This window comes from Pinus tabuliformis, chromosome X (assembly GCF_031772625.1).
Source record: "Pinus tabuliformis cultivar Carrire ecotype Pingquan chromosome X, CPIR1, whole genome shotgun sequence".
Classification (NCBI taxonomy): Eukaryota; Viridiplantae; Streptophyta; class Pinopsida; order Pinales; family Pinaceae; genus Pinus; species Pinus tabuliformis.
The window spans coordinates 551,200,316-551,227,541 of NC_142308.1; the positions used below are offsets into that span (position 1 = coordinate 551,200,316).

At 37.9% G+C, this 27,226-nt stretch overlaps 1 protein-coding gene across 4 annotated transcripts in view; it reads right to left on the bottom strand.

The window, feature by feature from the left end:
• The window catches only part of LOC149141185 (Amino acid kinase family protein), a 389,974-nt gene that overhangs the window by 193,073 nt on the left and 169,675 nt on the right, over nucleotides 1-27,226 (bottom strand). For 3 of the 4 annotated variants that reach the window (XM_089448274.1, XM_089448272.1, XM_089448273.1), the window contains exon 5: nucleotides 14,645-14,706. The exons of the other annotated variant lie outside the window; for it this stretch is intronic. In XM_089448274.1, the coding sequence (XP_089304400.1) occupies nucleotides 14,645-14,706 (62 nt within the window). The remainder of the gene's footprint in view (nucleotides 1-14,644; nucleotides 14,707-27,226) is intronic. 4 annotated transcript variants of the gene reach the window in all.

Here is a 27,226-nt window from a genome sequence, read left to right on the forward strand (position 1 = left end):
AAAGTGGTTAACCCACATTATGTAAGGGACAACAAGTAGTTAGGGAATAATTTGATAAGCCCATTGTAATGGATGTATGGTATTGAGAGACCCATGGTATTGTATGTATGAAGCCTATATAGAGACTTTCCATTGAGAAATGTCAAAGATTATTGTATTGACAAGCATATGGCTTGTGGAGTGTTCTCCTTCCTTAAGGAGTGATTGTGTGGTGTTGCCCTACCTCAAAGGTTGAGTTTAATAAAGATAAGCAGTTCCATTTTATATTCTTGGATCAATCTTCATAGTTCTTGGGCATATTTTCCATTTTTATATATTTGCAAGGTAGATCTACTACAAGTGGTATCAGAGCACTTTCTTGGGCAAAGGGGGGGGATTTTTTTTTCATTTTTGCAGGAATTTTTTGGGCGGCGAATTTATAGATCCGATCTGAAAAGTTTGGTGCAAAAATTTCAAAAACAAATAGAAGGTCTAGATTCCTCGCAAAATAAAAACCCAATTTCAAAAAAAATCAATCGAATCGAAATCCAGATGAGGGAGATATCGTTGATTTAAAATTAGTTGTTTTGCAAAAAAAATTCTGACGGCAATTCATGGACGGTGGCTCTCCAATAAATTTTTGGAGTTTTTGTGGGGAATTTTGGAAAACTAATTGAAGATCTAAGATCCTCTTGAAAAATCACCCAAATTCAAAAAGAAAATCGGTCGAATCGGAGTTCGAATGAGGAAGATAAAAATCAGTGCTTTTTTCAAAAATTTTGTAACGACCAGAAAGTTGCAGTGTGAATCTGAGTTTTCAGAGTGCCCAGATCAGAATTTCAATCACATGGGAAGATGTAGAATGGTTGTTCCATTTCCGAAAACAAACTATAATAAGGATTCTGAGCCATATTGACCAAGTTGTGGCCATTTTAGATTTGTCGCATAAAGTAGGTAATTTTTTTCAAAACCCTCATTCTTCTTCATGGCTTCTCCTAATTTATTTTCTACAAGGAAACATGATGGTATAACTATTGAAGAACACCTAACATATAAGAAGTTACAATGCCCAATAACTTGGTGTTATGGACCATGGAATGATTTCAAGGATGAGGCTGCCATATGGTGGAAATCACTTAACCATGAACATATCGGGGCACTTCCCGATGAAGAGGTTGAACAGGTCCTTTTGAACAAGTGGTCACGTGTTGGAAACAAGGACAATAAGAGCCATAAAGGCTCATTTTCTACTAATATTTCCATATTACAGGTTCATGGAAGTATTCAAAAAGAGAAGATCATTGTGTCTATCAATCCTAGTTGCAAGCATAATTTTATCAATGTTAATTTGGCTAAAAAATTACAAGTTCCAGCAAAACATATTGAAAACACACAGGTTGATAATGAAGATGTTCAAATTTATAAAGATTTGAAGATTTCTATGGATAAGTATGTGTTGCATTCTGATTTTTATGTTTCAGATATGGTTGATGTGGATGTTGTTTTAAGATACCCTTGGATGGAATTTGTTGGTACTATCAATATTAATGTACAAAAGAAATTCCTGAAACTCTGGTATAAAAAGAAGAAAATTACATTACAGGATATTTTCATCAATAAACAAGTAGAGCCCAAGGAGGCCCAAGCAGAAAACGTTGCAGGTACTAACACATTAGATGAGGAGTCTGTGGTGGAAGTAATAATGGAAGACAAGCAACAACCACAGGCACCACAATAGGTACCAGATATCACTCAGGCTCCATCAGGTGGCGAATTGAAGAAATATACACCATCAGTTAAAACTTCAACATATCACCACCCAACCAGACAACAACAAGCAAGGGAGCAAAGAATTCGCAACAAGGACAACAACCCCTGGGCGACACACAGAGAGGTGTGACAAGCCACGCACAGCACATCGACGCAGAGGAACCACCAGAAACAACTTTCATCTCAAGCTTCCATCTCAAGCGAGCGAGGGACCAGCAAAATAGAGTGTTCAACCTCTCTGGGATGGCTAGATGCACGTGCATGGTACCAGTGGATTACTCTTTTGAGTAGATCTTATTTTTTGTGTTCTTCTCATGTTTCAGGGACGAAACATGTTTAAGGGGGGTGGAGTGTAGTATACCTAGGGGGGATATTATGGGGTACAGAGGGAGGTACCCAAGGGAATAATGTAATAATATGATGAGGCATCTTTAATAAATTAAGTGGTTAACCCACATTGTGTAAGGGACCACAAGTAGTTAGGGAATAATTTGATAAGCCCATTGTAATGGATGTATGGTATTGAGAGACCCATGGTATTGTATGTATGAACCCTATATAAAGGCTAGAGACTTTCCATTGAGAGATGTTAAGGAATATTGTATTAACAAGCATTGTAGTATACCTAGGGGGATAATATGGGGTACAGAGGGAGGTACCCAAGGGAATAATATGATGTAATGATTAAGGATGATAACTAAATGGGTCATAGTTTATAAATAAAATAGTTAACCCGCATTATGCAAGGGACCACAAGTAATTAAGGAATAATGTAATAATATGATGAGCCATATTTAATAAATAAAGTGGTTAACCCACATTATGTAAAGAACCACAAGTAGTTAGGGAATAATTTGATAAGCCCATTGTAATAAATATATGGTACTGAGAGACCCATGGTATTGTATATATGAATCTTATATAGAAGCTAGAGAATTTTCATTGAGGGATGTGAAGAATTATTGTATTGATAAGCATATGGCTTGTGGAGTGTTCTCCTTCCTTAAATAGTGATTGTATGGTGTTGCTCTACTTCAAGGGTTGATTTTAATAAAGAGAAACAGTTCCATTTTATATTCTTGGATCAATCTTGATAATTCTTGGGCATATTTTCCATTTTTATATATTTGCAAGTTATATATACTACAATTTGTAAGGGCTCAAATGATGGTGTAAGTGATGCCACATCAGCATACAAGTCCTAGATCATCTACCAAGTGCATGGTACAACTGTGGGGTCAGCTGGTCATGGTGAGCCAAGTGCATCTTCCTCGTCTAATAGGTGAATCTCGAGCAACCCTTGAACATCTTTGGGGATCCATGGAGTGTTGTCAACTGCTGCGGAAGCCCATAGCTCTCAACACACACTCTACATGTGTCGATATAGCCCTCTGGAGGGTTAGGACCCTGTATAGGGAGACCAAACCCAAAATGGAAACCATCTGCAATACTGCATAAGATCAATTCGTCCCCTAGCCTTCCAGTACAACAAGTTATCAAAGGAAATCGAGTTAAAGAGCTTACAAACCATGGACAATAGGTGGGCACTTCATAATGGCATGCCCTTTTATAGTGGGTTTTGGCATGTGCTAATGTCTCCAAGATCCAAATGGGTTAACCAAATATCATATTAGGTGGTTTCTACCTTTAAAGGGGATAGTATGTCCAAGGTACATCCTTCAAAGGTGGTGGCATGTGATAAAGTAATGAATGGAGTAGGGAATGAAAAGGGACAGCCTTGGGCCAGATGTCGGGGTACTAAGGTAGCTAGCAAAAAGGAAAGCCCACACTTGAGTATATAATGTATACGAGGGAGCAATCGTGGTACATGAGGTGCCTCGGCCTTGATTTTTCCACCCTTCTTTATATGCCTTTTGCCTTTTATGATTTTTTTTTTATTAACTACTCAAGGCTCAAGGGATAAGAGCATGATGTGTAAGGTATAGCAGTGGATACCCCTATACCTCTCTAATTCTGAATGCCCTAGATTCTTCAACACGGAAGGGAAGCGATATATGTGGATGATGGAGAGACCACACAACCAAAATCAGGGTTTCCCATGAAGTACCATCCTTAAAGCCCAAAGGTCAGTAAAAGAGATCCCACGGGACTAGGGTCCAGGGTTAACATCCAAAAGAGGTCTAGGGGACAAGAGCACAGACCTAGCCCACTCTTTCCGTCGAATACCCCCATTAATCTACAGTGTTCCACGGGGACTCACCCCCCCTAGGGGTCTAGTTTCCTAGCTCCCCCGCGCTCCAGGGACTTGGGGACGAGAAGGAGTCGTTTCCCCACGCTCCCAAAAAAGAGGGTACACAGGGGGACGTGCTAGGGGGTCGTTTCCTTGTGCTGAGGGGTCGTTTCCGAAAAGCGGGTCGTGAGGGGTCATGAGGGATGGGGGGTCGAGGGGGCTCGGGGGGGCGTCAAGGGGCCTGATTTTTTTTAAATAAACTTTTTTTTATAACTAAAATTTAACATTAGTTTTAATACTTTAGGGTTTCAATTTTTAATAAATTTAATTCATTGTTCGCCCTAGCCCCTCACTCCATTCACAAGACATTCCTAGTTCCTCTGCAGTGGAGAGGAATTGGTCCACATATAGCTTCATCCACTCTATCAAGAGGAACAAGCTTACCTCTCAAAGAGCGGAGAAGTTAGTCGTTGTGCACAATGCCCTACGTCTTGAGCATAGGAAGACACCTGAGTATTTGAAGGGACCAGCAACACGATGGGATGTTGATCCAAAGGATGATGCACAGGTAGATATGGAGGAGAGACTTGATGAGAGACAGATGGGGTTGGTTGGTGTGCCACTTAGCATGTTTGAGAATGCTAGTGATTCAGATTCAGATGGTGATATGGTTGATCCTGATTTATTCATGCAGCAGCTGGATGCAAAGACTAGCGGGGCATTACCTTGAGGCTTGAGCAAAATTATGCTCGTTTATCTTTTGATATGTTGATGTTCTTATGTTATTCTGACTCTATAAAATTTTGACTCTTGATGTATCAGACTTGACTTTAGTCTTTTATAATTCTATAAAATTTTGACTCTTGATGTATGATCTATCAGACTTGACTTTTATAATTTTATGTCAATATTCACTGTTCAGTGTTCAATGTTCATAGTAGGAAGTGGAACATCAATATGGTTTAAACTTTAATCATAAGGTATGATGTATGATTATAACTTAGAATTTTAAATTTATATGATATTAGATAATGATATTCATATCAATGATCATGCTTTGCAGCGTTTCAATTCAAACCTAATTGTCATAGTGGGCTCAATTTATAAATTATATTTTATATTTATAAGTTTTTAAGCCCCTGACGTCCCCCCACGTTTCCTAAAAATTGGTGGGGAGCTTTTGCATAGGCCGCCCCTGTGTATCCTCGCTCCCTCGCCCTCTCGTCCCGGAACCTTGGTGGAACATTGTTAATCTATGCCCAGAAGTATCCATGACAAGCAAACTACAATACTCAATTACCAAAGGACAAGGCATACCTTTAGGTTCGAGAGGCCCACCTTCAAACATACGATCATGACAGATGGGTGAAGGACCACATGGTTGGCTCAGGTGACAGAGAAATGGCACAACGAGCTAGTTGGTGGCTACAAGGGGTTGTTGGTTGTCAATTGAGGACCATCTTGGTGAAAAAAATTCTCCTAGGGATATCACCCACAAAATGGTGGGTAACGAAGCCTTTGCTTGCTTCCCATTGGCTTCCATTCCACAACCTACTCTAGAGACTAATTCCAAAACAGTTGAGAGGAAGGTTACATTTAGAATAGGCATCTAACTTAAAATCAACCAAGACTTTGGATTTCACCTAAGTTGTAGGATTTGCATTTCATCTAGGTTAGTGAAGCATCCAAGCAGCAATTGTTCATCCGATTACTTGGCATTTAATTGGTAATAAGCAAGAAGTTGACTCCATAAGGCACTGGTCTCACATTCAAATCTAATATAATCTTTAAGTCTTGCTAAAATTAACCAAGTAGCTAGGCCATTCAATCATGTCCCTAGACTCGTTGGTTGCCAACTTGTCCTTCATTTTCACATTTCCATAGGAACTACCCCCCATAGCCTGTTGTTGGGAGACAGCTAGAAAGGAGAGGTCAGGGATCAGAGTGACAGCCCCCGACCTGATTCGTTGTCCCAGTGCCTGTATAATCTGAGTAACATTTTTTGGCACCGTTGCCAGTGATAGATTTTTTTTGTCCTTGGTCCTCACGACAAATTTTTCAATCTTTCATCTTCATCCTTCATCTTTGATCTTTTCATTTTGCCAGCAACACCAAAACATCTTTTGGTGTTGTTGTCAGGGACAAGTTTACCTTGTTCTCAGCGCTTTAATGACATTCTATCACCTTATGTTTTCTCCTCTCACTAATATTTTCATCTTTTCTATCTGCACCTTTAGCACCTAGACATTTCGGTTGGTTTCCTGTTTCGGTGGCGACTCCACTGATTCATCCATTCACAAAAGATTATACTAGAAGTAATCTTGGTAGCTTGCTTAACCCCACTCTCAAAGCTCGGTTGAACAAATTACCTTCTAATAAGCATTCATTTTTCTTAGATAGGAAGCTCTCCTTGATCTCCATCTGCTTCTCCCTGATTAACTTTTCGGTTTTTTCCTTTTGGATTTTAGAGCTAGATTCATGTTCAAGTGACGACTCCACTTCTTTCATCTCTTGCAAGAATTTCTACTAGAAGCTCCCTTCTTGTAGACATCTTGCTTATCTTGAACAAGGATCTCTCTCTCTGACATCCTTTAGCTCATTCTCCCCTTAAGCAAGTCATCATGAATGACTTGTTCGCTCATTTGCATTTCACTAACATTCATCATGATATGCCAAAAAGTACCATTAATAAATTGCCTTCTTTTACGAGTAATAATGCAATCACTAAAAATCATCTCAGGAAGTTTACTCGTCTTATGGCAATAATTTGTGACTCTGCACTCTATAATCATGAAGATGTCAAAATGCGACTCTTTGTCCTTTCCTTGGAGGGTGATGCTAAGGATTGGTTTTATGATTTCCTGACAATTCGTTTGACTCTCTAAAAGATATTATTGATGCTTTTGAAGATAAATATGGAGATCAAAGGGTCTCACCTTGTGCCTCTAGTACTATAAAGAAAAAATAAAGTAATCCTGTGAAGGATCCAAGTATTGTAGAAAGGTGTCAAGAGAATGTGCCACATTGATCTTTGCCATATTGCAGACCTTGTGATCATTTTCATGATGAATCCACTTGTGTCGTTGCAAGAAGAATGCCACATTGATCATGAATGACTTGTTTGCTCCTTTGCATTTTACTAACATTCTTCATGATATGCCGGAAAGGACCATTAATAAATTGCCTTCTTTTACGAGTAATAATGAAATCACTGCTAAAAATCATCTCAACAAGTTTACTCGTCTTATGGCAATAATTTGTGGCTCTACACTCTATAATCATGAAGATGTCAAAATGCGACTCTTTGTCCTTTTCCTTGGAGGGTGATGATAAGGATTGGTTTTATGATTTCCTGACAATTCGTTTGACTCTCTGAAAGATATTATTGATGCTTTTGAAGATAAATATGGAGATCAAAGGGTCTCACCGTGTGCCTCTAGTACTATAAAGAAAAAATAAAGTGATCCTGTGAAGGACCCAAGTATTGTAGAAAGGTGTCAAGAGAATGTGCCACGTCGATCTTTGCCATATTGCAGACCTTGTGATCATTTTCATGATAAATCCACTTGTGTCATTGCAAGAAGAATCCTCGATAGTGGAAAGACAGAAACGAAGTATCAAATTAATATTGATGATGAAAAAGAAAATGATAAGCATCTTATCAAGGAATTGAATCCAATGGTTAGAGACACGCAATGTAGTCAAGCACAGTTGATGAAAACCATGGAACTTAATCAAGAAAGATTAATCACAGATCACGCCAAGGATATGAGAACCATGTATACCAAATTATTGGCCATAGAAGAAAAGTGTGATGAGAAGCTAGAAATCATGAAAGTTAATCACTCCAATCAAATGACCACCATGCAAAACTATTTGATCACTATGGAAGCAAATCACAAGGAAAAAATGAGTTCTATTCAAGTAAATCATGATAAAATGATAAAGGACATGCAAGCCAATCAGATGGATCTTCAAAACAGGTTACAGGTTATGGAAGTTACGCAGTATAATCAAACGATCACCTTTTAGAATATGATGGATACCATGGAGGAAAATCATGCCAGAGAAACCAATGTTATGAAAGATGAGCATTCTAATCAAATGAATACAATAAGAAGCAAACAGATCATTCTTCAAAATAAGCTGCAGATAATGGAAAAATCACAGGTTCAGGAACTCCAGCCAAGACCAAAGGATCCAGAGCACAAGCCTCCCAGCTCACTGAAGCAACCTTCATCTTATTATCAAGAAGTCATTGATTCCATTGAGAAATGGTTAAATGAAAATGATCCAAGCAGGAAAGAAATTGATGAGAATCAAGTTGATGCTTGCAAGGTTGATCCACCAGTCATAACAGAGCAGGTTCATGAAAATAAAGAAGAGCAAGTCACAAAAGTCTTGGACGTTCCAAAATTTCCGTATGAATGTTGTCCAAATTATATCGAAAGTTGCACACCAATCGCATCAACATCAACATCGCAACCTACAAGGAAAAAAAGCGGAAAAGAAGAAGGAAGAGGTTTGATGCATCTGATGGCCGAGAGCAACCTGATATACGCATAATTCAAAGTCCCAAGATCTTCAGAATTCAGCGTGTAACATCCGAAAAACAACCCACAAACTTGCCAGAAAGTCTGCAGATGCTCAGTATGCACTATGTTGAAGACATCTGATACCATAGGGCATCTTTTGTATATTATCTCTAACCCTACTCTTTTTATTTATGTCATTAGTTAGTTTTCTTGTTATGCACTTATGTTTCGTATCTTTATATTTCAATTTGTTGGAGTAAATTTTTTCTATTACAGTAGATATTATATGTATGTGTGATGATTTCGATTTTGAATGGCTATCTATTTGATGGAATTTTGTTTTCTAAGATATAGGATTCTGGATTCTCACATCACTTCATGGAAGCAACGTGTCCCCATATGGAGCCAGATGTTGCACACATTTTGTCACAGTTCCAAGGAAGCAGTTGTGCCAATTTTTTTAAAAGATTAGAATTATAAACCAGCAGCTTATTATGTCATTGTAAACCCATTCTGCAAATTTGTAATGCAAATTACGTAACAACCTAGGTAAGCCTATGATTTTGGCAAAGAGTTTCATCCTAGGAGGTTTTTCGTCTCACTGATTATCTGTGCTTCTAAAAATGGATGATCAGCAAAGTTTTTCCCTCCAGCCTCAACCCCAAAGTTAGAGTGTAATTTATCAACAAGGTCTTAGGTGAGTCCTAGCGTTTTAGTCGAGTCTATTGTAAAAGTGATTTGGAAATAATTTGAGTTCTTTGGCTAAATTATTTTATTACAAATCTCTCGGTCTACTAGATCATATTGTGTCACAGAATTGGGTAAATATTATGAAGGTCTATAACGAACAAGTATTCCCCCTTTAAGGGTTGAATATTGTAATATCTGATGTAAAAAAAATTTAATGCATAGCCCCTCATACTTAGACACCATGGCTAAAATATTTGAGGGTGGAAAATAATTAATTCTCTCCTCTATCAATTAATTAATTTTTCTGGCAAAAGTAAACTTAAATACTAAGCTAGAAAATTAATTAATTTAGAGTCAAAATTAAATGTTAGAGATTAATTTCTCCAAGTGGAAAAATTCGTGGATCTAAAAGAAGTTAATTTTTGGAGGTCCCCCACCAAGGGAATATTAGAAATTTCAAGAAAATTTGGACCCTTGGACCTTGGTGGTTAAGTCAAAGTCAAATTTTTGAGGAAATTAGTTCAAAATAATTATTTTTGAACTAATAAAAAGTGGATTTTATGAAAAGTTCGAAAATTCCTCAAAAATAAATATTTTTTACAGCAAAGATTAAAAGTTGATCAAGGATTTATCAACGGTCGAGATTATTTTGACAATGATCAAGCCAACTAGCCGTTATTTTCCACTTGGAGGGATTTCTATATAAATAGAAGGCATTTTGCTTCTATTCTTCACAATGATAGTGACTTTGGTCTAAATGTAATTTTGTAACGCTGGTGTGAAGCCACTGTTCTGCTGGGAACATTTGAAATCTATAATAAAAGACTTTGGGGTTCAATTCATGGTGTCTTTGTTTCATTGATCTGTGGTACGTGTTGGGTATGTGCTTTCCTATATTGTGCTTCAATATCATATAATTGTTATTTCATTTGTAGATGATAGGAACATTCTATTGGTAAGTTTTGGGCTTATCTTAGGTGATCTAATTCATTGTATGAGCTAACAATTTTCTCTTAAGAAATATATAGATTTTGCAGGTTCCCCAGCCCTTGGGCTCCAAGTTCACAGACTGTGGGCAAAGGCTGACTTTGTTTGGGCACCAAGAATTTTATGTGGGTTTCTTACTTCGCTAAGGTTGTGGTTAACACCTATTTTTCAAAATACATCAAGCTATTGTCATTATCATAAAAAATTTACTCTTCAAAATTCTCTCAAGCATTGTACATTTGTATATTTGTAAATATATTTTTGTAGAATATTTTTTTGTAAATTATTTTTCTAACCCTTGTATTTTAAATCCTAACCCATTTTAATTTTTGTACGGTATTTGGGGTTTTGGGGTTTTAAAATTGAATTTTTTTCTTTTTTGGGTATTTGGGTTTCTATTCTATATTTGTTTTAAGATTGAGGAAGAAATTGGCATTGGAGATCTCAGAAGCCCTAGACGTCTAGGGTTTTCAGGATATTTTTGCAAGTTGCTTATTTTCAAATCAGGGAAGAAACCCATTTTCTAAAGGCCCTAGCCCTTACCCAACCTAAAAAGCTAATGTTTGGGGCCTTTTTGGCAAGCATTCAGAACGTTGTAAGCCCTACAAGGGCTAGATCTCATTGCAAACAAGGGTTTCTTCAAGGGATTGCCATTTTATCTCTAACAATTTATTTTGCGGTGATTTTGGGGTTAACATTGTGTTTTCAGGTGGTCACCTTCATTGGAAGTCTTCCTAACCATCTACAAGGCCCCAAGGCCTCTTGGTTTTCTCTCTAACCTTCTTCTTTCACTTTTGTACGAAAATAGAATTCTGAAGTAATTTATGACAGCACTGTAATTAAGGCCTAAACACACTTTTTATAAGCCTAAGTTCATCAATAAATCACCTAAAGCATTTATAATCAACCTAAAGTTGAATTTGAGTGCAGAGAAGTGATTTTTTGTGGATTGTTGGGTAATTTTCAGATCTGATGTTTGCTACAACCATCTAAAATAAAATACCAGTGACATAATAATTGAATTGCAAACATTTTTCATCATTGGGCAATCATTGGCATTGGTTGGGCTTGTACTTATTTGCATATCTTATCACTTCTTGAGGGTTGTCATAAAAATCACAGGTCTGATATATGCTGCATAAGGTCTGATATAAACATTGCAGTGGTGTCAAAAATTGTTGACAGTCATCTCAATTCACTTGGCATTTGTTCCTTACACCCTTGCTACTCAAGTCAATTGATAATCATAATTGTGATAAGAAATATTCTTGTGGTAATTTGGAAGAATTGCTAATAATGTTTAAGCTCTCTATCTTGTGTATCTAATTGGCACATTGGCACTCTATTGTCATTGGTCATTATCTAATTGGACTTATTATTTCATGAGCAAATGTCTTGATCTTGACAACATCTTAGCGCTTTCTATCTTGTTTCATTGAGCATTCTTTCTTTTAGTGAAGATCGTCATTACATATTGATTAAGTACTTCATCATTTCAAAAGTCATCTTACATCTTGCATTTATATTCTAGGATTACATTGCACTAATTTACCTCCAAGCATAAGCTTGATTCAGAGAGAGATAGGACCATCTTTCTCATCTAGCTTGAGGAGTCCAGAAAACTTTTTAGTGGTTAACAATATGGCCTTGCAGTCATCAGAGCCACAGTTTCTGCAGTGCCGGAGCCACCAGGTGGTTGGAACACAAGGGGAGGTATCATTAATCAAGCCTCTGCTTGCTTCCTGTTGGCTTCCATCCCACAACCTACTCTAGAGACTAGTTCCAAAACAGTTAAGAGGAAGGTTACATTTAGAATAGGCATCTAACTTAAAATCAACCAAGATTTTGCATTTCACCTAGCTTGTAGGATTTGCATTTCATCTAGGTTAGTGAAGCATCCAAGCAACGATTGTTCATCTGGTTACTTGGCATTTAATTGGTAATAAGCAAGAAGTTGACTCCATAAGGCACTAGTCTCACATTCAAATCTAATCTAATCTTTAAGTCTTGCTAAAATTAACCAAATAGCTAAGCCATTCAATTGTGTCTCCCGAACTTGTTGGTTGCCAACTTGTCCTTCATCTTCACATTTCCATAGGTACTACCCCCCATAGCCTGTTGTTGGGAGAAAACTAGAAAGGAGAAGTCAGGGATCAGAGTGACAACCCCCGACCTGAGTCATTGTCGTAATGCATGTACAATCTGAGGGACAACATGCTCCAAATATATTTTTTTTATTCCTTCTCCAACCGAAAAAACCACCAACAATATCAGGTTGGTAAAAGAAAGCAAGATCCGCTGCACCCAAATCCCAGCGTAACACCATGAATTTCTCAGCTTAACTCCTAATAAATTAACCTTGAGTGAAATCCATGGTGCTAGATGCAATCACGGGACCTACTCACAAGCTTAGGGGAGACAACCTGCACAGGGGAGAGAGTAGATCTACTCACCACTCAGGCTACTCTAAAAACATTAAACGGGAGCTAGAGTACTCTGTAGTCATGGGAGTAGTTAGGGTCGTGTGAGGGTTTGGAGCCGAGCAAGGTGCGGACTGACATAACTCGAAGAGCATAAAAATTTTGGAACCAAGCATGGTGTGAATTGACACGGCTTGAGAGTCAAGGTCATGCAAGGGTTTGGAGCGAAGAAAGGTGTGGACCAACACGGTTCAAGAGGAGCAGATGAAGATAGTGAGGCAGGGTTTGGAGAGAGGTTTGTGTTGTGTGCAGTTTGAGGCTTGAGCTTGCTGGCTAATGACTCGAACCTAGGTGTAGTTAGGGTCACATGAGGGCACTGCAGTCTGCAACAAATAGATGTAGTCATAGGACTTGCTCACGAGCTCAGAGGGTCCAACCTAGGCACGAATGTTATTCTAAGACTGCAAACACTTTGCGGTACTGAAATTCTACTTTCTCCAAATGAATTTTTTTGAAGTTTGAACCACTCTCAAACATCCTAAAACAATTAATGGTAATGTCAAAAATTTAAATAAAAAGACAAATATTTAAGAATTTAACATTACCATTAATTACCAATGTGTTTGGTCAAACTCTTTTAAATAAAAACCAAATTTTGCATGTTGATGGGGTCCAATACCTACTTGACCAAGTAGGGTCAGTTTGGTACCAAACTAGCTGAGTCATGCTTTGACTTGGCCGGTTCAGTACCAAACTGGCCCTCCAAGCCAAGCAATAAACCGAGTCAATATGGTAACTGGTCAACTCAATTGAGTTGACTCGGGCTGCTTTTCAAAATACAGCTAGTAACCCATTTCTCTCTCAATCTGAACCTCAAAACTGCCCTCCCTACATGACTCAGTAGATGAAAGCACCTGCTCTACTTTGATGATTCTAACTTATCTATGGTTAGAGATGTAAGAGATTAGGACAGTTATGCAGTACTAGGAGTTATGCGCACTTTGTTCCTAGCTACTGTACTATCGACACCATCAGCTGACATAGATTGGAGAAGCTTTGAGCATAACCTTCTATGTTTTGAATATGTCAAGCATTGACTAGACCGGTTCAGTACCAAACCAGCCCTCCGAGCCAAGCAATAGGCTGAGTCAATCCAGTCACTGATCAACTCAGTTGAGTTGACTCGGATCATTTTCAAAAACACAGATAGTAACACATTTCTCTCTCAATCTGGACCTCAAAAATGCTATCCCTACATGACTCAGCATATGAAAGCACCGGCCATAGTTCGATGATCTAGAATAACTGATCTATGTTTAGAGAAGTAAGAGATTGAGGACAGTTATACAGTACTAGGAATTATGAATACTTTGTTCCTAGCTACTGTATGTTATCAGCTGACATAGATTGGAGAAGCTTTGAGCATAACCTTTGCTGATTTGAATATGTCATACATCCTCACGAAAATTGATTTCTTTGAAATATGAATGGAAGCCTACATCTTCTGATGATAATTTCCAAAATTGAAATCTCAAGCTCTCAGCTATTTTACTGTCAACACTATATGCTAACATAGAATGGAGAAGCTTTTTTCTGATTTGATGTACTATACATTTTAAGTAGAATTTCTTTATTTGATAGGTTTCCGTTTTCCTGGACCTGCATAGTAGAGGACATTGAGCTGTTTATTGTTATAACTATCTTGTTGCTTTAACCAAAAAACTTTTTGTCATTACTTCACTCTTAGACATGAATGGCACTTTTAAAGCGATAAAATTTTATACCAGTGAGCATCAACAATTCTCTGAAGAAGGTAATACCTCCACATGCTCTATACAGTGCAAATTCTCACATCTGCACACTTCTCTGAGCAACAAAACTACCATTTAAAATGAACAGGAAGAAGAAATCATCCAAAGGAGGAGAGTAGTTGTATATATGACTCCATAAGAAAAAAAAGACAAAAATAGGCCTGGAAGTACTTGTGGAAAAACATGAAACAGTCCTATTTTAATTTTCCCATAAGATAGCTTTGCCAAGAAAACATTTAGAAACTTGGACAGTGTTCTCACATTTCGTTTGTAAGTTGACCACCCTGAAGCTAAAGGAGAAATACCAAGTGCAGGAATGCCATCTGCAAAAGCATAATTTAAAAAAGAAATCGATTTTTGTAAATAGCCACTCTCTGTGTATGCTTACATACACCGTCCTTGTCTGCATAGAATATAAAATAGGAAAACCAAAAATACTAGTAATATAACTAGAGAGGAGATTCTTAAGTCATAGAAACTATTCTAACATACTGAACACAGCATATCTGATTGTTTATTAACACACACACACAACACAAACCTATGAACAGTGAACAATAAACTATATTTTACTGTGTTATCCACTTTCCATTGACAAGCATGGGTAATCTATTGTAAAGTCAGAAGAACTGGCCCATCCAACTCCATACACTAATCACAACTAAATACAATCCTCTAGGTTACCATTCATCACTGTCACCCAAGCTGCAAGAAATATAGAATTGTTATAGTGGGGTGTGGCTATGAAGAAGAGACTGAGACATGCAGAGAATCAGTATCAGCTATAAGAAAAAGTGGAAAAAGAAAAGTATGTTGTAAGGCTGCAGAGGCCCAAATCCTCTAAATTCAAAAACAGCTCAAAACAGCACAGAAACCTGATAATGAATAAGTGTTACAGCAGAAGAAGACTTTGGAGGTAAGCATCAAGATAAAATAGGAAGATAGAGCTAAGTTTGTATAAGGCATTGTTGGCTCCCATATATTGGTAATGTTTTCAAAATGTTCCACTGGTTTAAGTCTCCAAGATGGGTCGCCATTGAGAGTTTCATGTTTAAGCATGGTCATAGTAGGTCTTTAAGGTTCATATTCTAAGAATATGATCATCATTTTTCAATGTCAAAGTAGTCAAAATTTGGGTAAGCCTCTCTAGGTAACCCAATGTTTCAGGGGCCCTTGCGCCCTGGTAACCCTGCCGCCTACACCTACCTACAAGTCAATGAGAAAAGTCTTCAAACCCACAAGGTGTAGTTGGTGGCAAGGAACTAAGAGAAGGGGCTGTCACACTAAATCCCCTCCCTCTCCGTTTAAGCTATCTCCTAAGCTATAGCGAGTCGTCTCTAATATGGAAAACTAAGATAAAATAAATGTGAGGTTTTAGGAGAGATGTTAAAGTGAAAGTGGATTACTTTTAAGAATTATGAGCAAAATATGATATGAGCAATAAAAATCATTAACATAATAAAACCATAAAACCAGTGCCTTAAGATAAATTGCTCAACAGGAATGAAAGATATATTTGCTCAAAACAAAAGTAGAATGCTTCAAAAAATGAAAGCAAAGCAATCCTGAAATGGAGACAAAGATGTTAGCACGATAATCGATACAAGATATAAAATGTTTTTAAAATATAATCAATGCCTAAATCAAAGCATATAGAGATATCTTGCAAAAGGAAAATCAATTAGTGTTCTACTTGCAAAAGGAAAATGAAACAATGCTTGCCAACATAAAATATTCAATAATGACAAGTAAAATGGACAATTGCAAGTGAAATCATAAGATGTATTAGCATGAGATGCACCTATACTAGATTTGAATGCAATTAGTCTTGGTTATTTTTAATCTAAAATGTCTAATCTAAATGAGAAGTCCTCCTCTTGAGCTCTTACCAAAGGGTAAAAATTGGGGTGACTGTAAGAAAGAGGGGGCGAGGGCACGGAGGTGTCATTAAGATACCCATCCCCTAAGTCTTACGAGTCAACATGTGTCTTCGTTCCTACAAGGGGACAAGCCACCTTCATAACTGCAGGGTCACAACGCTTTTACCTTACTTCGTACCAGATGGAAGAACTTTCCAAGAAAGTCTTTTTCCCTATACTTTCTATCAACCAAGCTTATGCTTGGAGGTTAATTTTAGTGAGACTTGGGGCCTGGCTTGGAAGCCTTCTTATACTAAAATGCCTAGATGAAATGCATGAGTGAGTGCTATTGCTTCCAAAAAAGTATTGATATTAGTGCTCAAAATAAAAGACAATGCTCAAATAAACAATACCAATATCTTTCAATTGAAAGGGAAAGTGAAACAATGAGCTCAATGTGGCTCCACAAGTTCCAAATATGTTGTTTTGCAAGTAAATGAAATCAATGCCAAATTGCTTCAATGGAGTGACACAAGAAAGACCCAACAATAATGACAATGCCACATAATATAAATTGACAATGATAAAGAAATGTGCTCAAGCGACTTGTGAAACCAAAGTAGATGGATAAATTAAACTAGTTTAAGCTTGCACAGTAAAAATAAAAGACTTGCTTGCATCAAAAGAAAAATCGCATGTGTTATAGTAGATAGTCCAATACAAATATTCAAGAAATGGAAATGGCAAATATAAACCAATCTCAAATGTATGCTAAAATGAGAATGGATGTGAGTGTTATGTTAAGAAACTATTCATGCACGAATAAGATTAACAAAGAAAATTGGAGTAACTAAACTAAGAGATTATTCCACCCACAAGCAATGATCCTCCCTCTAAATGGGGAGAAAGGATACCACAGGAAAAATACCAAGCCTCCTCACAAGAAAAAATAATATTTTTATTAGAGATTGGTTACAAAGAGAGAAAAGAAAAGTCTTTTGAAAGGACTTCCCAAAGAAACCAAAAGAGTCTTTAACAACATGCCACTTCCAAGGGCTAGATCTCTTCAAGTAACAACTACACGAGAGTCTTTGACAAAATCTGAAAATGCAATAAACAAATTTGCAGCAATCAAATCAGCCACAAAGAGAATTGTATTTAGTGCTAAGGAGAGAGGTTAAGCCTCCTCTAGCCCATAGCCTAGTGAGACAAGGATGTTGCCCTGAAAGTAGAACTCGACCTTTCAAGAAATGATGCTTCAAATACTCACAACCTCCTTGAATTTTCGTTTCAAAATTCTCCAAAGGTCCTACAAATAACTAGTTAAATATTGTTGAAATTTCTAAGTTTAACACGTTACAAATTCTTCCTGCATTATCTGGTTTATTTCACCTACTTGTTTATTTCTTAACAAGTTATTTAACCATATAAATACTGAAAATAAACACAAATGCAGTCTCAACTCCTCTACAGATCATCAACTGAAAATAACAAACAAACACACAATGGACATTGTTATTTTTGGACAATCGTCCCCAGGAAAAACCCAACTTGGGAAAACCGGTGGAGCAGTTCTGATGGTTTTATTATTAAGCAGCTTTCTTGAGTACAACTAGGGTACCAAACTGGCTCACCCAACAGAGATATATATCTGGCAGTAATACCTCACTTCGGAAGCAGATATTTAGCAAGTCTGCTCCACGAAAATCTCTCCAACGTTTCTCTGAAGCTCTATGTCAATGCTCCTGGCCTCTGCATCACTCAGAAGCCCTCTACGTCAGCCTTTTGCTGCTCTGCGCTGGCTCTCTGGCCTTCTGCGTCACCCACGCAAGCCCTGTTAGCCTCTGCGCAGTCACTCTGGCCCTCTGCGTGGCTCCTGTTGGCTCTGCGTAGCCTCCTCTGCTTATGCGCTGGTCCTTCGGCACTATCTTTGTATCTCTGCTATGCACTTATTGCCCCTCGCTGCAACTCAGATCACTTGTTCAATTTCTCTCAACAAACTCCGCTCCAGAAAATCGAACTGACTGATCAATCTTGGTGTATCTCCAACTGACCCTCAAGCCTCCTCTTATATTTTTTTTGTTGAGTCTTCAACGACCGAGATTAAATCTCTAATCAACAGCTAAGATTAGATTTGGCTTGATCCATGTCTTTTGAAACATTCTCACCCAGTTTTATATTAATACCCATTACTATTTCTATTTTCCTAAGTTTAAACATAGGAACCCATTAAAAATATTAATTATTTTAGTATGGCTCTAACCGGGTGGAATTTCCCCAAACCATTTCTGGGTCTTGGAGATCTCATGTGCTTTAACCTCTCCACCAATTTTCATGGCTAGAGCACATTCGATGCTACCCCAAATCAACAAATGTCTCAAATGAAAACTCCCTCAAGCTGCCACAAGGATTGAATTAGTAAATCTGCTCAAAAGGGGGCTGCAAAACAGATCCAAAATGAGTGGAAAGATGACATGAAAGAGTCAAAATGATAATCTACAATTAGTGTACAAGAACTAGATCAAGACATGCAAGTAGAACTCCATAAGTGTCTTGTTAAAACCATGCTCTAGGTAGCAAATAAAATCTTTGAAAGCACAAGATATTGATCAAGAAAAATATTGAATTTAAATTTATGTGATCTTAGTAGGCTAGAGGAAAGGAAACTCCCTCTTTCAAAATCATTTGATGAGATCCTTGAGGCAAACCAATTGGGTCCTTCTATTCTTGATCTTGGGAGTTAGTTCGTCTATTGGAGAGTTACCCCACGCCCAAGTAAATCCTTCAACCAAATCTAAATATCTCTACACACTTGGAAAAAATGTCAGCAATCATAAAGGATTAAATTATACAATGGAGGAGAAGACTAAAGATTTCACCAAAAATCTAATGCTCCTCTTCCTAGAGTATTTCTCTAACCCCAAAACCATACAAGATAGCTTGCATATGTTAATCCAAACAAGTGGCAAAATGATAACTAGCATAATCCAACATACATGTAGAATGTAAAGCACAACGATTGAAATAACATCACTTCAAGCAATGGAAAGAGAACACCAACACAATAGTACCCCAAAGTCTTTTTTATTATGAAAATGAATACAAAATCCAATAGAGTCTCCACAAGCCCAATAGCTCGTTCTAAAAATACAATATGAGAGCCAAAGGCTCATTTAAATAGAACTATGGGAGCCAATCCCAATGAAAGATGAAATGACAAGTGTAGCAATGGAGATAATCCCAATGATAAATTGAGTTTCCAAGTGGCCACATGACTGAGATCCCAATGAAGATGAGCCCTCCAAATGGCAATCAAACTGCTGAAGCATACCTGTAGATGGCCTACATAGTCTTCCTTGGATGGCAGCATATGTGTTTAAGTGGCACAAGTGTGCAGCTATGTGGGAAAGAAGGGAAACATATCCCACAATTTTCTGTTGAAGACTGCCACATAAACAATTACATAACTGCTGTGAGCTACCATTAGATCAGCGTTGTCCCATGCACCCACAATCATCCAAACATGTGTAAATTTGTCCATGCGTTGACTGTTGACGGTTGCCTGCGTGGAGCCTTATTTGCTGTTATCTGAAATCTGTGTGTTATCATCAACATAAAACTGCCTCTAATTGCTGCATACAAGTTGTAGGAACTGTTGCGTTGACACTTTGACTGGGCCAACGTGGATCTCTTTTATGGCATGTGCTTATTTATCTCCTTGTTGAGTTATACGTACTCAAAGGAATTAGGTGAAGTGGGTCCCCTCAATTTCTTTTTTGAACTTTTCAATTTAGATTTTAATTAACATTTGATTTAAATTAAATCAAAGTCACTTCATACATTTGCTTGTACGTACTTCTCATGATCTCAATGTGGGCCCCTTTGACTTTGACTTGAGTTGTGGCTTCATGTGGTGGGCCCCACATAATTGCCACATCATCTTTGAATTTCATTTGGAATTGCCATGTCATTTGGTTGACTTTCTTTGACTTTGGGAAAATTTAGAAATTTTTTCAATTATTGAATTTTTTGAATTTTTTGAATTTTTTACCACTGTCACTAGGAAAATCAGCTTTTGAGGGACTATAAGTCGCCTTTTGACCCTCAAAGTGGATCCTAGGATAATGTTGGGACTTTAAAGATGAATTTAGAGTAGTCACACGCCTCATACATTTCCTAAGGCCACTTATTTACATCATTATATAGAAAATAATTAAAAAATCCCATTTTGCGGGAAATTTTTAATTATTAAAAAATCCTACTTAGACCTAGCCAAATTCCACGAATTTTTTTTGTGTGATCTAGTATGGTAATATACATCGACTCTAGACACTAAGATGTATTAGGCGCTCAATCTTCAAACCGTCACCCGGCTTTGAGGTAAAAAAGTGGGTGAAAAAAACCCAGAAAATTATCTGCCTTCGAAAAAAGAAGGGATAATTAACAAGATAAAAAAAAACACTCCAAAATGTACTCATTTGTTGATCGAGTCCCAACATCCTAGGCCTGTTATAGACTCAAAACTCATCATTACTAGTATCACTTATTACAGTTCCCCGCAAGGTGTGGAATCTGGGTACAAGAAAGATGATGAGAAAATAGATGTAGAGTTAAAAAACTCTGTTGAATGATGATATCTGATGGTACAAGTGTCCTCTCGATCATCCTTGGGCATGGAGTCTTTCATTTAATCATAAAGTGCCACTCCAGTGGTAAACACGCCCAATGAAAAAATGCCTCAATGAGCCTTGGGAGACGAATGTCCCAAGTTCCCAAGTAGGTCGTGTTCTCAAGACAATAGGATGACATCATATGGTTGTTGTTCAGAAGAGAGACCAGGAATCATCTCCACAACTGACAATTAGAATATGGAGTTCCCTTGCAGATCAAGTGGTATAATACTGGACGTATAGAATATTTTCTCAAACTGGTCCAGCATATGGATCAAACCATTAGTTTGCTTCAATCAAGGTCGAGGCAGATTGTGGCCTATGTTTTTTGTAATATCCCAATCGGGATTTTCGACTAATTTTTCAAACATCTAACTCACCGAGAATTTTTCCATAAAATACCATTCATTTAATAGAAAATTGTTATGTAAAACATAACCAATAGAGTGTATGCAATTCAATAACACAATGAGTAGAAATAATCTCATCTTTCATTATAATAAATAACTAAAAGAGTGTACATGATGATATAACTGGAATAGCTGAAATAGATAATCTGGTCTCCATAACTAATCTGCCCCAATGCTAAAACCGACCCTCCAAAATTGAACTAGACTGCCACTGTTGAGCTCCCCTGTGAATTCTGGATGAATTCAACAAGGGGAGATGGGCGCTCACCCAATCTCTCTAAATCACCCAAAGGTTTCTGTCCTAGGGCTACCAATGAAGCTAAGTTGCAGGAAACATTGCCCAGGGGTCCGTTTCCAGCCGAAAACGAAACAGAAACGAGAAAACTCATACCTTACAACCTGGAAACTCGTTTTTGGCCATACTGGATCGTTTCACGCTGGGGAAACATGGCCAGTACGACCAGAAACGAGTTTCTGGGCCGTAAGGCAGAGTTTCCACTTATAACTTGACATTTTCTTTTATTTTATTTTTTTCGCTTCTAATTTTTTATTAGGCGACTAAAATATCTTCTGGATGCTTCTAGATGCCTCTCTCAAGTTATAAAAAAGACTCTTGCCTCATTCTCTCATCACACAATTGAGAAAGTCATTTCTCTTGGAGACAGACGATTTTAGCAGAGGAGGAAGAGAGCAGTGGTTTCAGCTAGGGTGTTTTCAACAATGAGCAAAGGAGATTTCAACAGCAAGAGAAAGAGATCTCATCAATAGATTTGGAGTGCAGAGTTTTTGGCTACGACATTCTTGGATTTTGGCTCAGCTACAACCATATTTCTCGTCTTTTCTGGCATTTTGGGGTAGCTTCAACTACAGAAAATTAATTTGGGTAAGAAGCATTCATTTTCTTAGTTTTTTCCTACTATCTTCAATTTTTCGAGGGTTTATGCTACCAAAAATATGAGAAACGTTTTTTCTTTACAGATTTGTTTATTTAAATTTTTTTTGCAACAATGGCTTCCAACGAAAGTGCAGCTGCAAGTTCAAGCCCTAGGGGCAACCCAAGGGCTGAATATTATCATCTTTGGAGGCATGTTCAGAAGCTTAAAAAATGTGGAGGTGGTGGCTCATGGGAATGGTGATATAATCTTTGCAGTAATTCGTACAAGGGCTCCTACCCAAGAGTGAAGGCACATCTTTTGGATGGAGGAGGACAAAAGATTGTAGGTTGCACAAAAATCGCAGACCCATTGGCAAGGAGAGCATATCAAAGAGAGCAAGATGAGGCGGATGGAATTAAGAGAAGGCATGATGAGCTTAGTCAAGCTACTCCTCAAGCTCCATCTAACATTGAGCCAAGGATTGTAGTTGAAGCAAGGAAGAGGAGAGCCAGTGCCACTCAACAACATGAACAACCAACATCCAAAAATACCAGAGGGGCATCCCCTTCAGTTCAGGATAGCAAAATTGCTAAATTGGTGAATGTGCAAGCGAGAGAAGAAACTAATTCCAAAGTGGCTAGGTGCATTTATGCATGTGGTATCCCATTCAATGTTGTTCGCTCTCCTTACTGGCAAGATATGATAAGGGCAATTAACAAAGCTCCTCAAGGGTACAAGGGGCCCAACTATGAGAAAGTTAGAACTCAGCTTCTCAAAAATGAGAAGGAGCTTGTGGAGGATATCTTATCACCAATTCGTTCTTCCTGGAGTAGCTCTAGGGTTACCATAGTCTCAGATGGATGGACAGATACAAGGCGCAGACCATTGATAAATATCATTGCCACTTCCCCCAAAGGAGCAATGTTTATAAAGGCGGAAGACTGCTCAGGAGAGGTAAAAGATGCACAGTTCATTGTTGATGTTATTATAAAAGCTATTGAACAAATAGGGCCTAACAGGGTGGTGCAAGTTATCACGAATAATGCACCAGTTTGCAAAGCTACAGGTTTAATTATTGAGGGGAGGTATGACCACATCTTTTGGACACCTTGCATTGTCCATAATCTGAATCTGATCTTTAAAGGAGATTGACAACAAAGTTCCATGGTTAAAGGAAATCACGGGGGAAGCAAGAGAGATTGTTAAATTCATCACCAACCGCCACCAATATTAGGCAATATTTCCAGAGGACTCCAAATTGGAGTTGTTAAAAGTTGTTGAGATAAGATATGCCTCAAACTTCCTGATGTTGCATCGCCTTGTTGAGGTTAAGCATGCATTAGTTTCTATGGTGGTGAATCAACTTTGGGTTGAGTGGAGACAAGCATATTCAGAGCAAGGATATATGGTGCGTAGATTGTGCCTTGATGAGGATTGGTGGAGCAAGATAGATTTCTTGCTAAAGTTCACAACCCCTGCATTTGAGCTTCTTCGGAATGCTGACACTGACCAACCTTTCTTAGGAGAGGTATATGATGGCATGGATTCCATGGTTGAAAAAACTATGGAAATCATTTCACAAGAGTCTCCACAACTTTTATTTGTTGATGATCATTTTGTTGATTTAGTCAAGAAAATCATTGTTGATAGGTGGAACAATTTCAACACTCCATTGCACACTTTAGCACATGCCTTGAACCCCAAATTTTATGATGAGGAGCTTATTGCTCAAAGCAATGGGAAGAGGAAGGCACCCCATAAGGATAGAGAGGTGGCTAATGGGGTGAAAAAAGCCCTTATGAGAATATTTCCATCTCATCTACACAGGGAGGTAAAGGAAGAATTTTCCAGTTTTGTTGCAGGATTAGATGATTATGCAGATATATCAGCTTTGGAGGAGAGAAGCACCATGAATCCAGTTAGGTGGTGGATTTGTCATGGAGCAAATGGTGTACATTTGCAAAACCTTTCCATTTGTGTTCTTTCACAAGTGGCAAGATCTTCATCAGTAGAAAGGAATTGAAGCACCTATGGTTTTATTCATTCTGTGAAGCGCAATAGGTTGCGTTCACAGAAGGCAGAGGATCTTGTTTATGTGCACTCCAACCTGCACCTTGCATCGTGTAGGGGTCCAGAATAAAACAGTGGTCCTTCTAAAGAATGGGATGTGAATGCAGAAAGTCCTGATTTGGATCTCTCACTTGCTGCCCTGAATATTGAGGTCCAGCCTGGAAGTGGAATTGGCCCATCATCTTCTTCAGCACCGCCATCCACTGTTGAGCATGCTTCTGCTTCTATTTTTGATGAGGATTAGTCTTTTGTCTTTATAGTTCTTGCAGTGTCGTAGTCTTTATTGTACTTGAAGCCTCATATATATAATAAAGTTTGATTTTGAGATTTGGATATATAATAAAGGTTGATTTTGGATATTCCGATATTGCTATTTTTATTATGTGATCATTCATGAGTAAATGTGATGTAAATTTAATCATAATGTTTAAACTTTAAATGTAATAAATTATAATGTATCATGTATGCTTTATGATTGCACATAACATTTCTTAAATGTCTTAAATTCTTTTATATATATATATATATATATATATATATATATATATATATATCGTGTTTCCCCATTTCCAAAATTTGGGGGGGTCATGTTTCATACCCGTGCCTATTTCGGAAACTCGTACCTATGTCCCCGTTTTGTGCAACTTAGCAATGAAGTAGAGAATTGGGTTCTCAACCTCTCATACTCGAGAAAATATCAAATCCAAGATGTTCTTCAATGGTTTCCTCCTTTTCTTTTATAGATCTAATGGACCCCTCTAGAACCTCCTATTTTATTATTATTTTAATCATGGAGCACTTCTCCCTCTTTTATTTCAATTAAAATATTCTTTTTAATGTGGGGAAATGGTAAATTGGCCACCATGCCCCCTCAGGCCACTAAAACTCACTTCTAACCATCCCATCTTGTAGATCTTCTCGTTCTAGTTCCAACGAGGTATTACACTAAGGTGTTACGCCAAGTATTTCTCCCGAAATGCCACCTTAAGCGTAATTAATTGAGTCAGGGCCATTAATAACTCTATTTTTTGAAAGTTGTCGGAACCCAATGGAACAAAAGGCAAATTGTGCAGATGATGGAATATACCAAGCAAATGCCATCGGATCTCATGAAAACTCCTCAAAACCCCTCCAAAAGCCCCTCGCCCCAATGATTACGCCAACCTGCACCTATGACCTGTCTGCCCCCAACTCTAAAAGCCCATCCTAACCATGCCATAAGGAACACCAGAAAAAGGAACATCACATTTTCTTTCACTTTCCTCAATGCATTTGCATTTCCTTAGGAGTTTGGGTGAAAGTCAAGAAGGCCGTTCACATCAGAAGTCCTTAAATCCTAAATGTATGCCACATGTCTAGACAACAGAATTTCAACATTTTTTCAATCACATGGAAAGACTCCTAAACAGGAGTCTTTTCAATTTTCCACGTGTTCCTACCTATGCCTCAAGTGTCAATCTTCAGAGAATATGTAATAACCCTGATTTTGTGAGTGCAGAAGTGTCATGTCCCCAATAAATAATTTTGCTAAGTAAAATCCTCATTTTTGCAATTTTGGTGTTATAAAATATTTTGGCAAATAAAACTTAGGAAAAGTGGGTTGAGGAGCCACTTATTTTATTTTTGGAGAAAAGAGAGAAATAAACATTAGAGAAAATAGAATTATTTTGTAAGTGGAATGTCGGGGCCACTCAAAAGGGGAATTCAACCCCCCCTTGAGAAATTCGCACTAGAAGAAAGAGAAGGAAAGAAGGGAGTTCAAACTTGTGGAGAAGGGGGACCCCACCAAGGAGAAAAGGACCAGCATCTATAAATAGCACATGGGGGCTCCATTTTTGCATCTTCATCTATTTTCTGGAGATCGAACTCTCTCTTGGAGGTTGTTCAGCACAAGAGGAGCAAAGTTGTTTAGCTCAAGAGTTTCAAGCGAAACTCAACCTCATTTTGGAGAACTTCGAGTGTCTCCCTAGTGAGGCTTTGGGGAGTCTATTCCAGGGCTTCCACTGGGGTTTATGCAGAGATTCCACTAAAAATTTCACACTTGTTGGGCGCAGAAGAACTACAAAGTACATTTGGAGCGACTTCTTTCCATCGCAGGTTCTAGGCTTTTGCAGATGATTTTCTCTTGGTAGGATGAGGAGCTTGGCACCAAATTCAAAGTTAACTATGCAGGGATTGATAGACAGAGATTTCGCAAGTATTTGGAACTAGTGGTTGCTTGGGGTTTTCAGCTAGAAAGATTGCCCATTTCCGGAGGATATTTGCACATAATTTTTCAGCTATTTGCAGGGAGATTTTTTTGCCATTTTTTAGCAGCGTTCATCTTATTGGGCGCAAAACTGGGAGGCCAAGAAATTCGCACTTTTAAGGCATTCTGGGCCAGCTGGAATTAGCCCAAAATATTTTTGGGTTTTGTTGGATTACGTGTGAGGAGCCTCAGGCTAATTTTTCAGAATTTTTGGAGCAAATTGAGGACCAAAATCACAGTTCACCTCCGGTAGCAACAACAAAGTTTTATGGGCAGTGAGAATTGCCAGATTGAGCTATTTTAGTTGGAGAATGCACATTATTTCACCTAGGTGTTGCATGCTTGTAGTATCAAGCCCAGGTTCCATTTTTCTTCCACTGATGTACTCATATTTCCAGATTTAATATAATGTCTCAAACTTTTGGCTCCATTATCTACGTGAAAATTCCTTAAAATGCAACAATTGGAAATATTTCTTTGAACTGATTAATTAACAGTTTATTTTGTTTGCCGAAAAATAATGAAACATTCACACTGCAATTTCTTCACCAAAATAAATACTGCGGAAGATAAACTAGAAACTGAGAAAATATTGGCACACAAACATAAAAATGACAGTTATTTTTAGATAAATGCCCGCGGAAAAACCCAATGTGGGAAAACTGTCAAAACAACTGAGGGTTTTATTATTAAGCAGTAGTGAGAAATTCT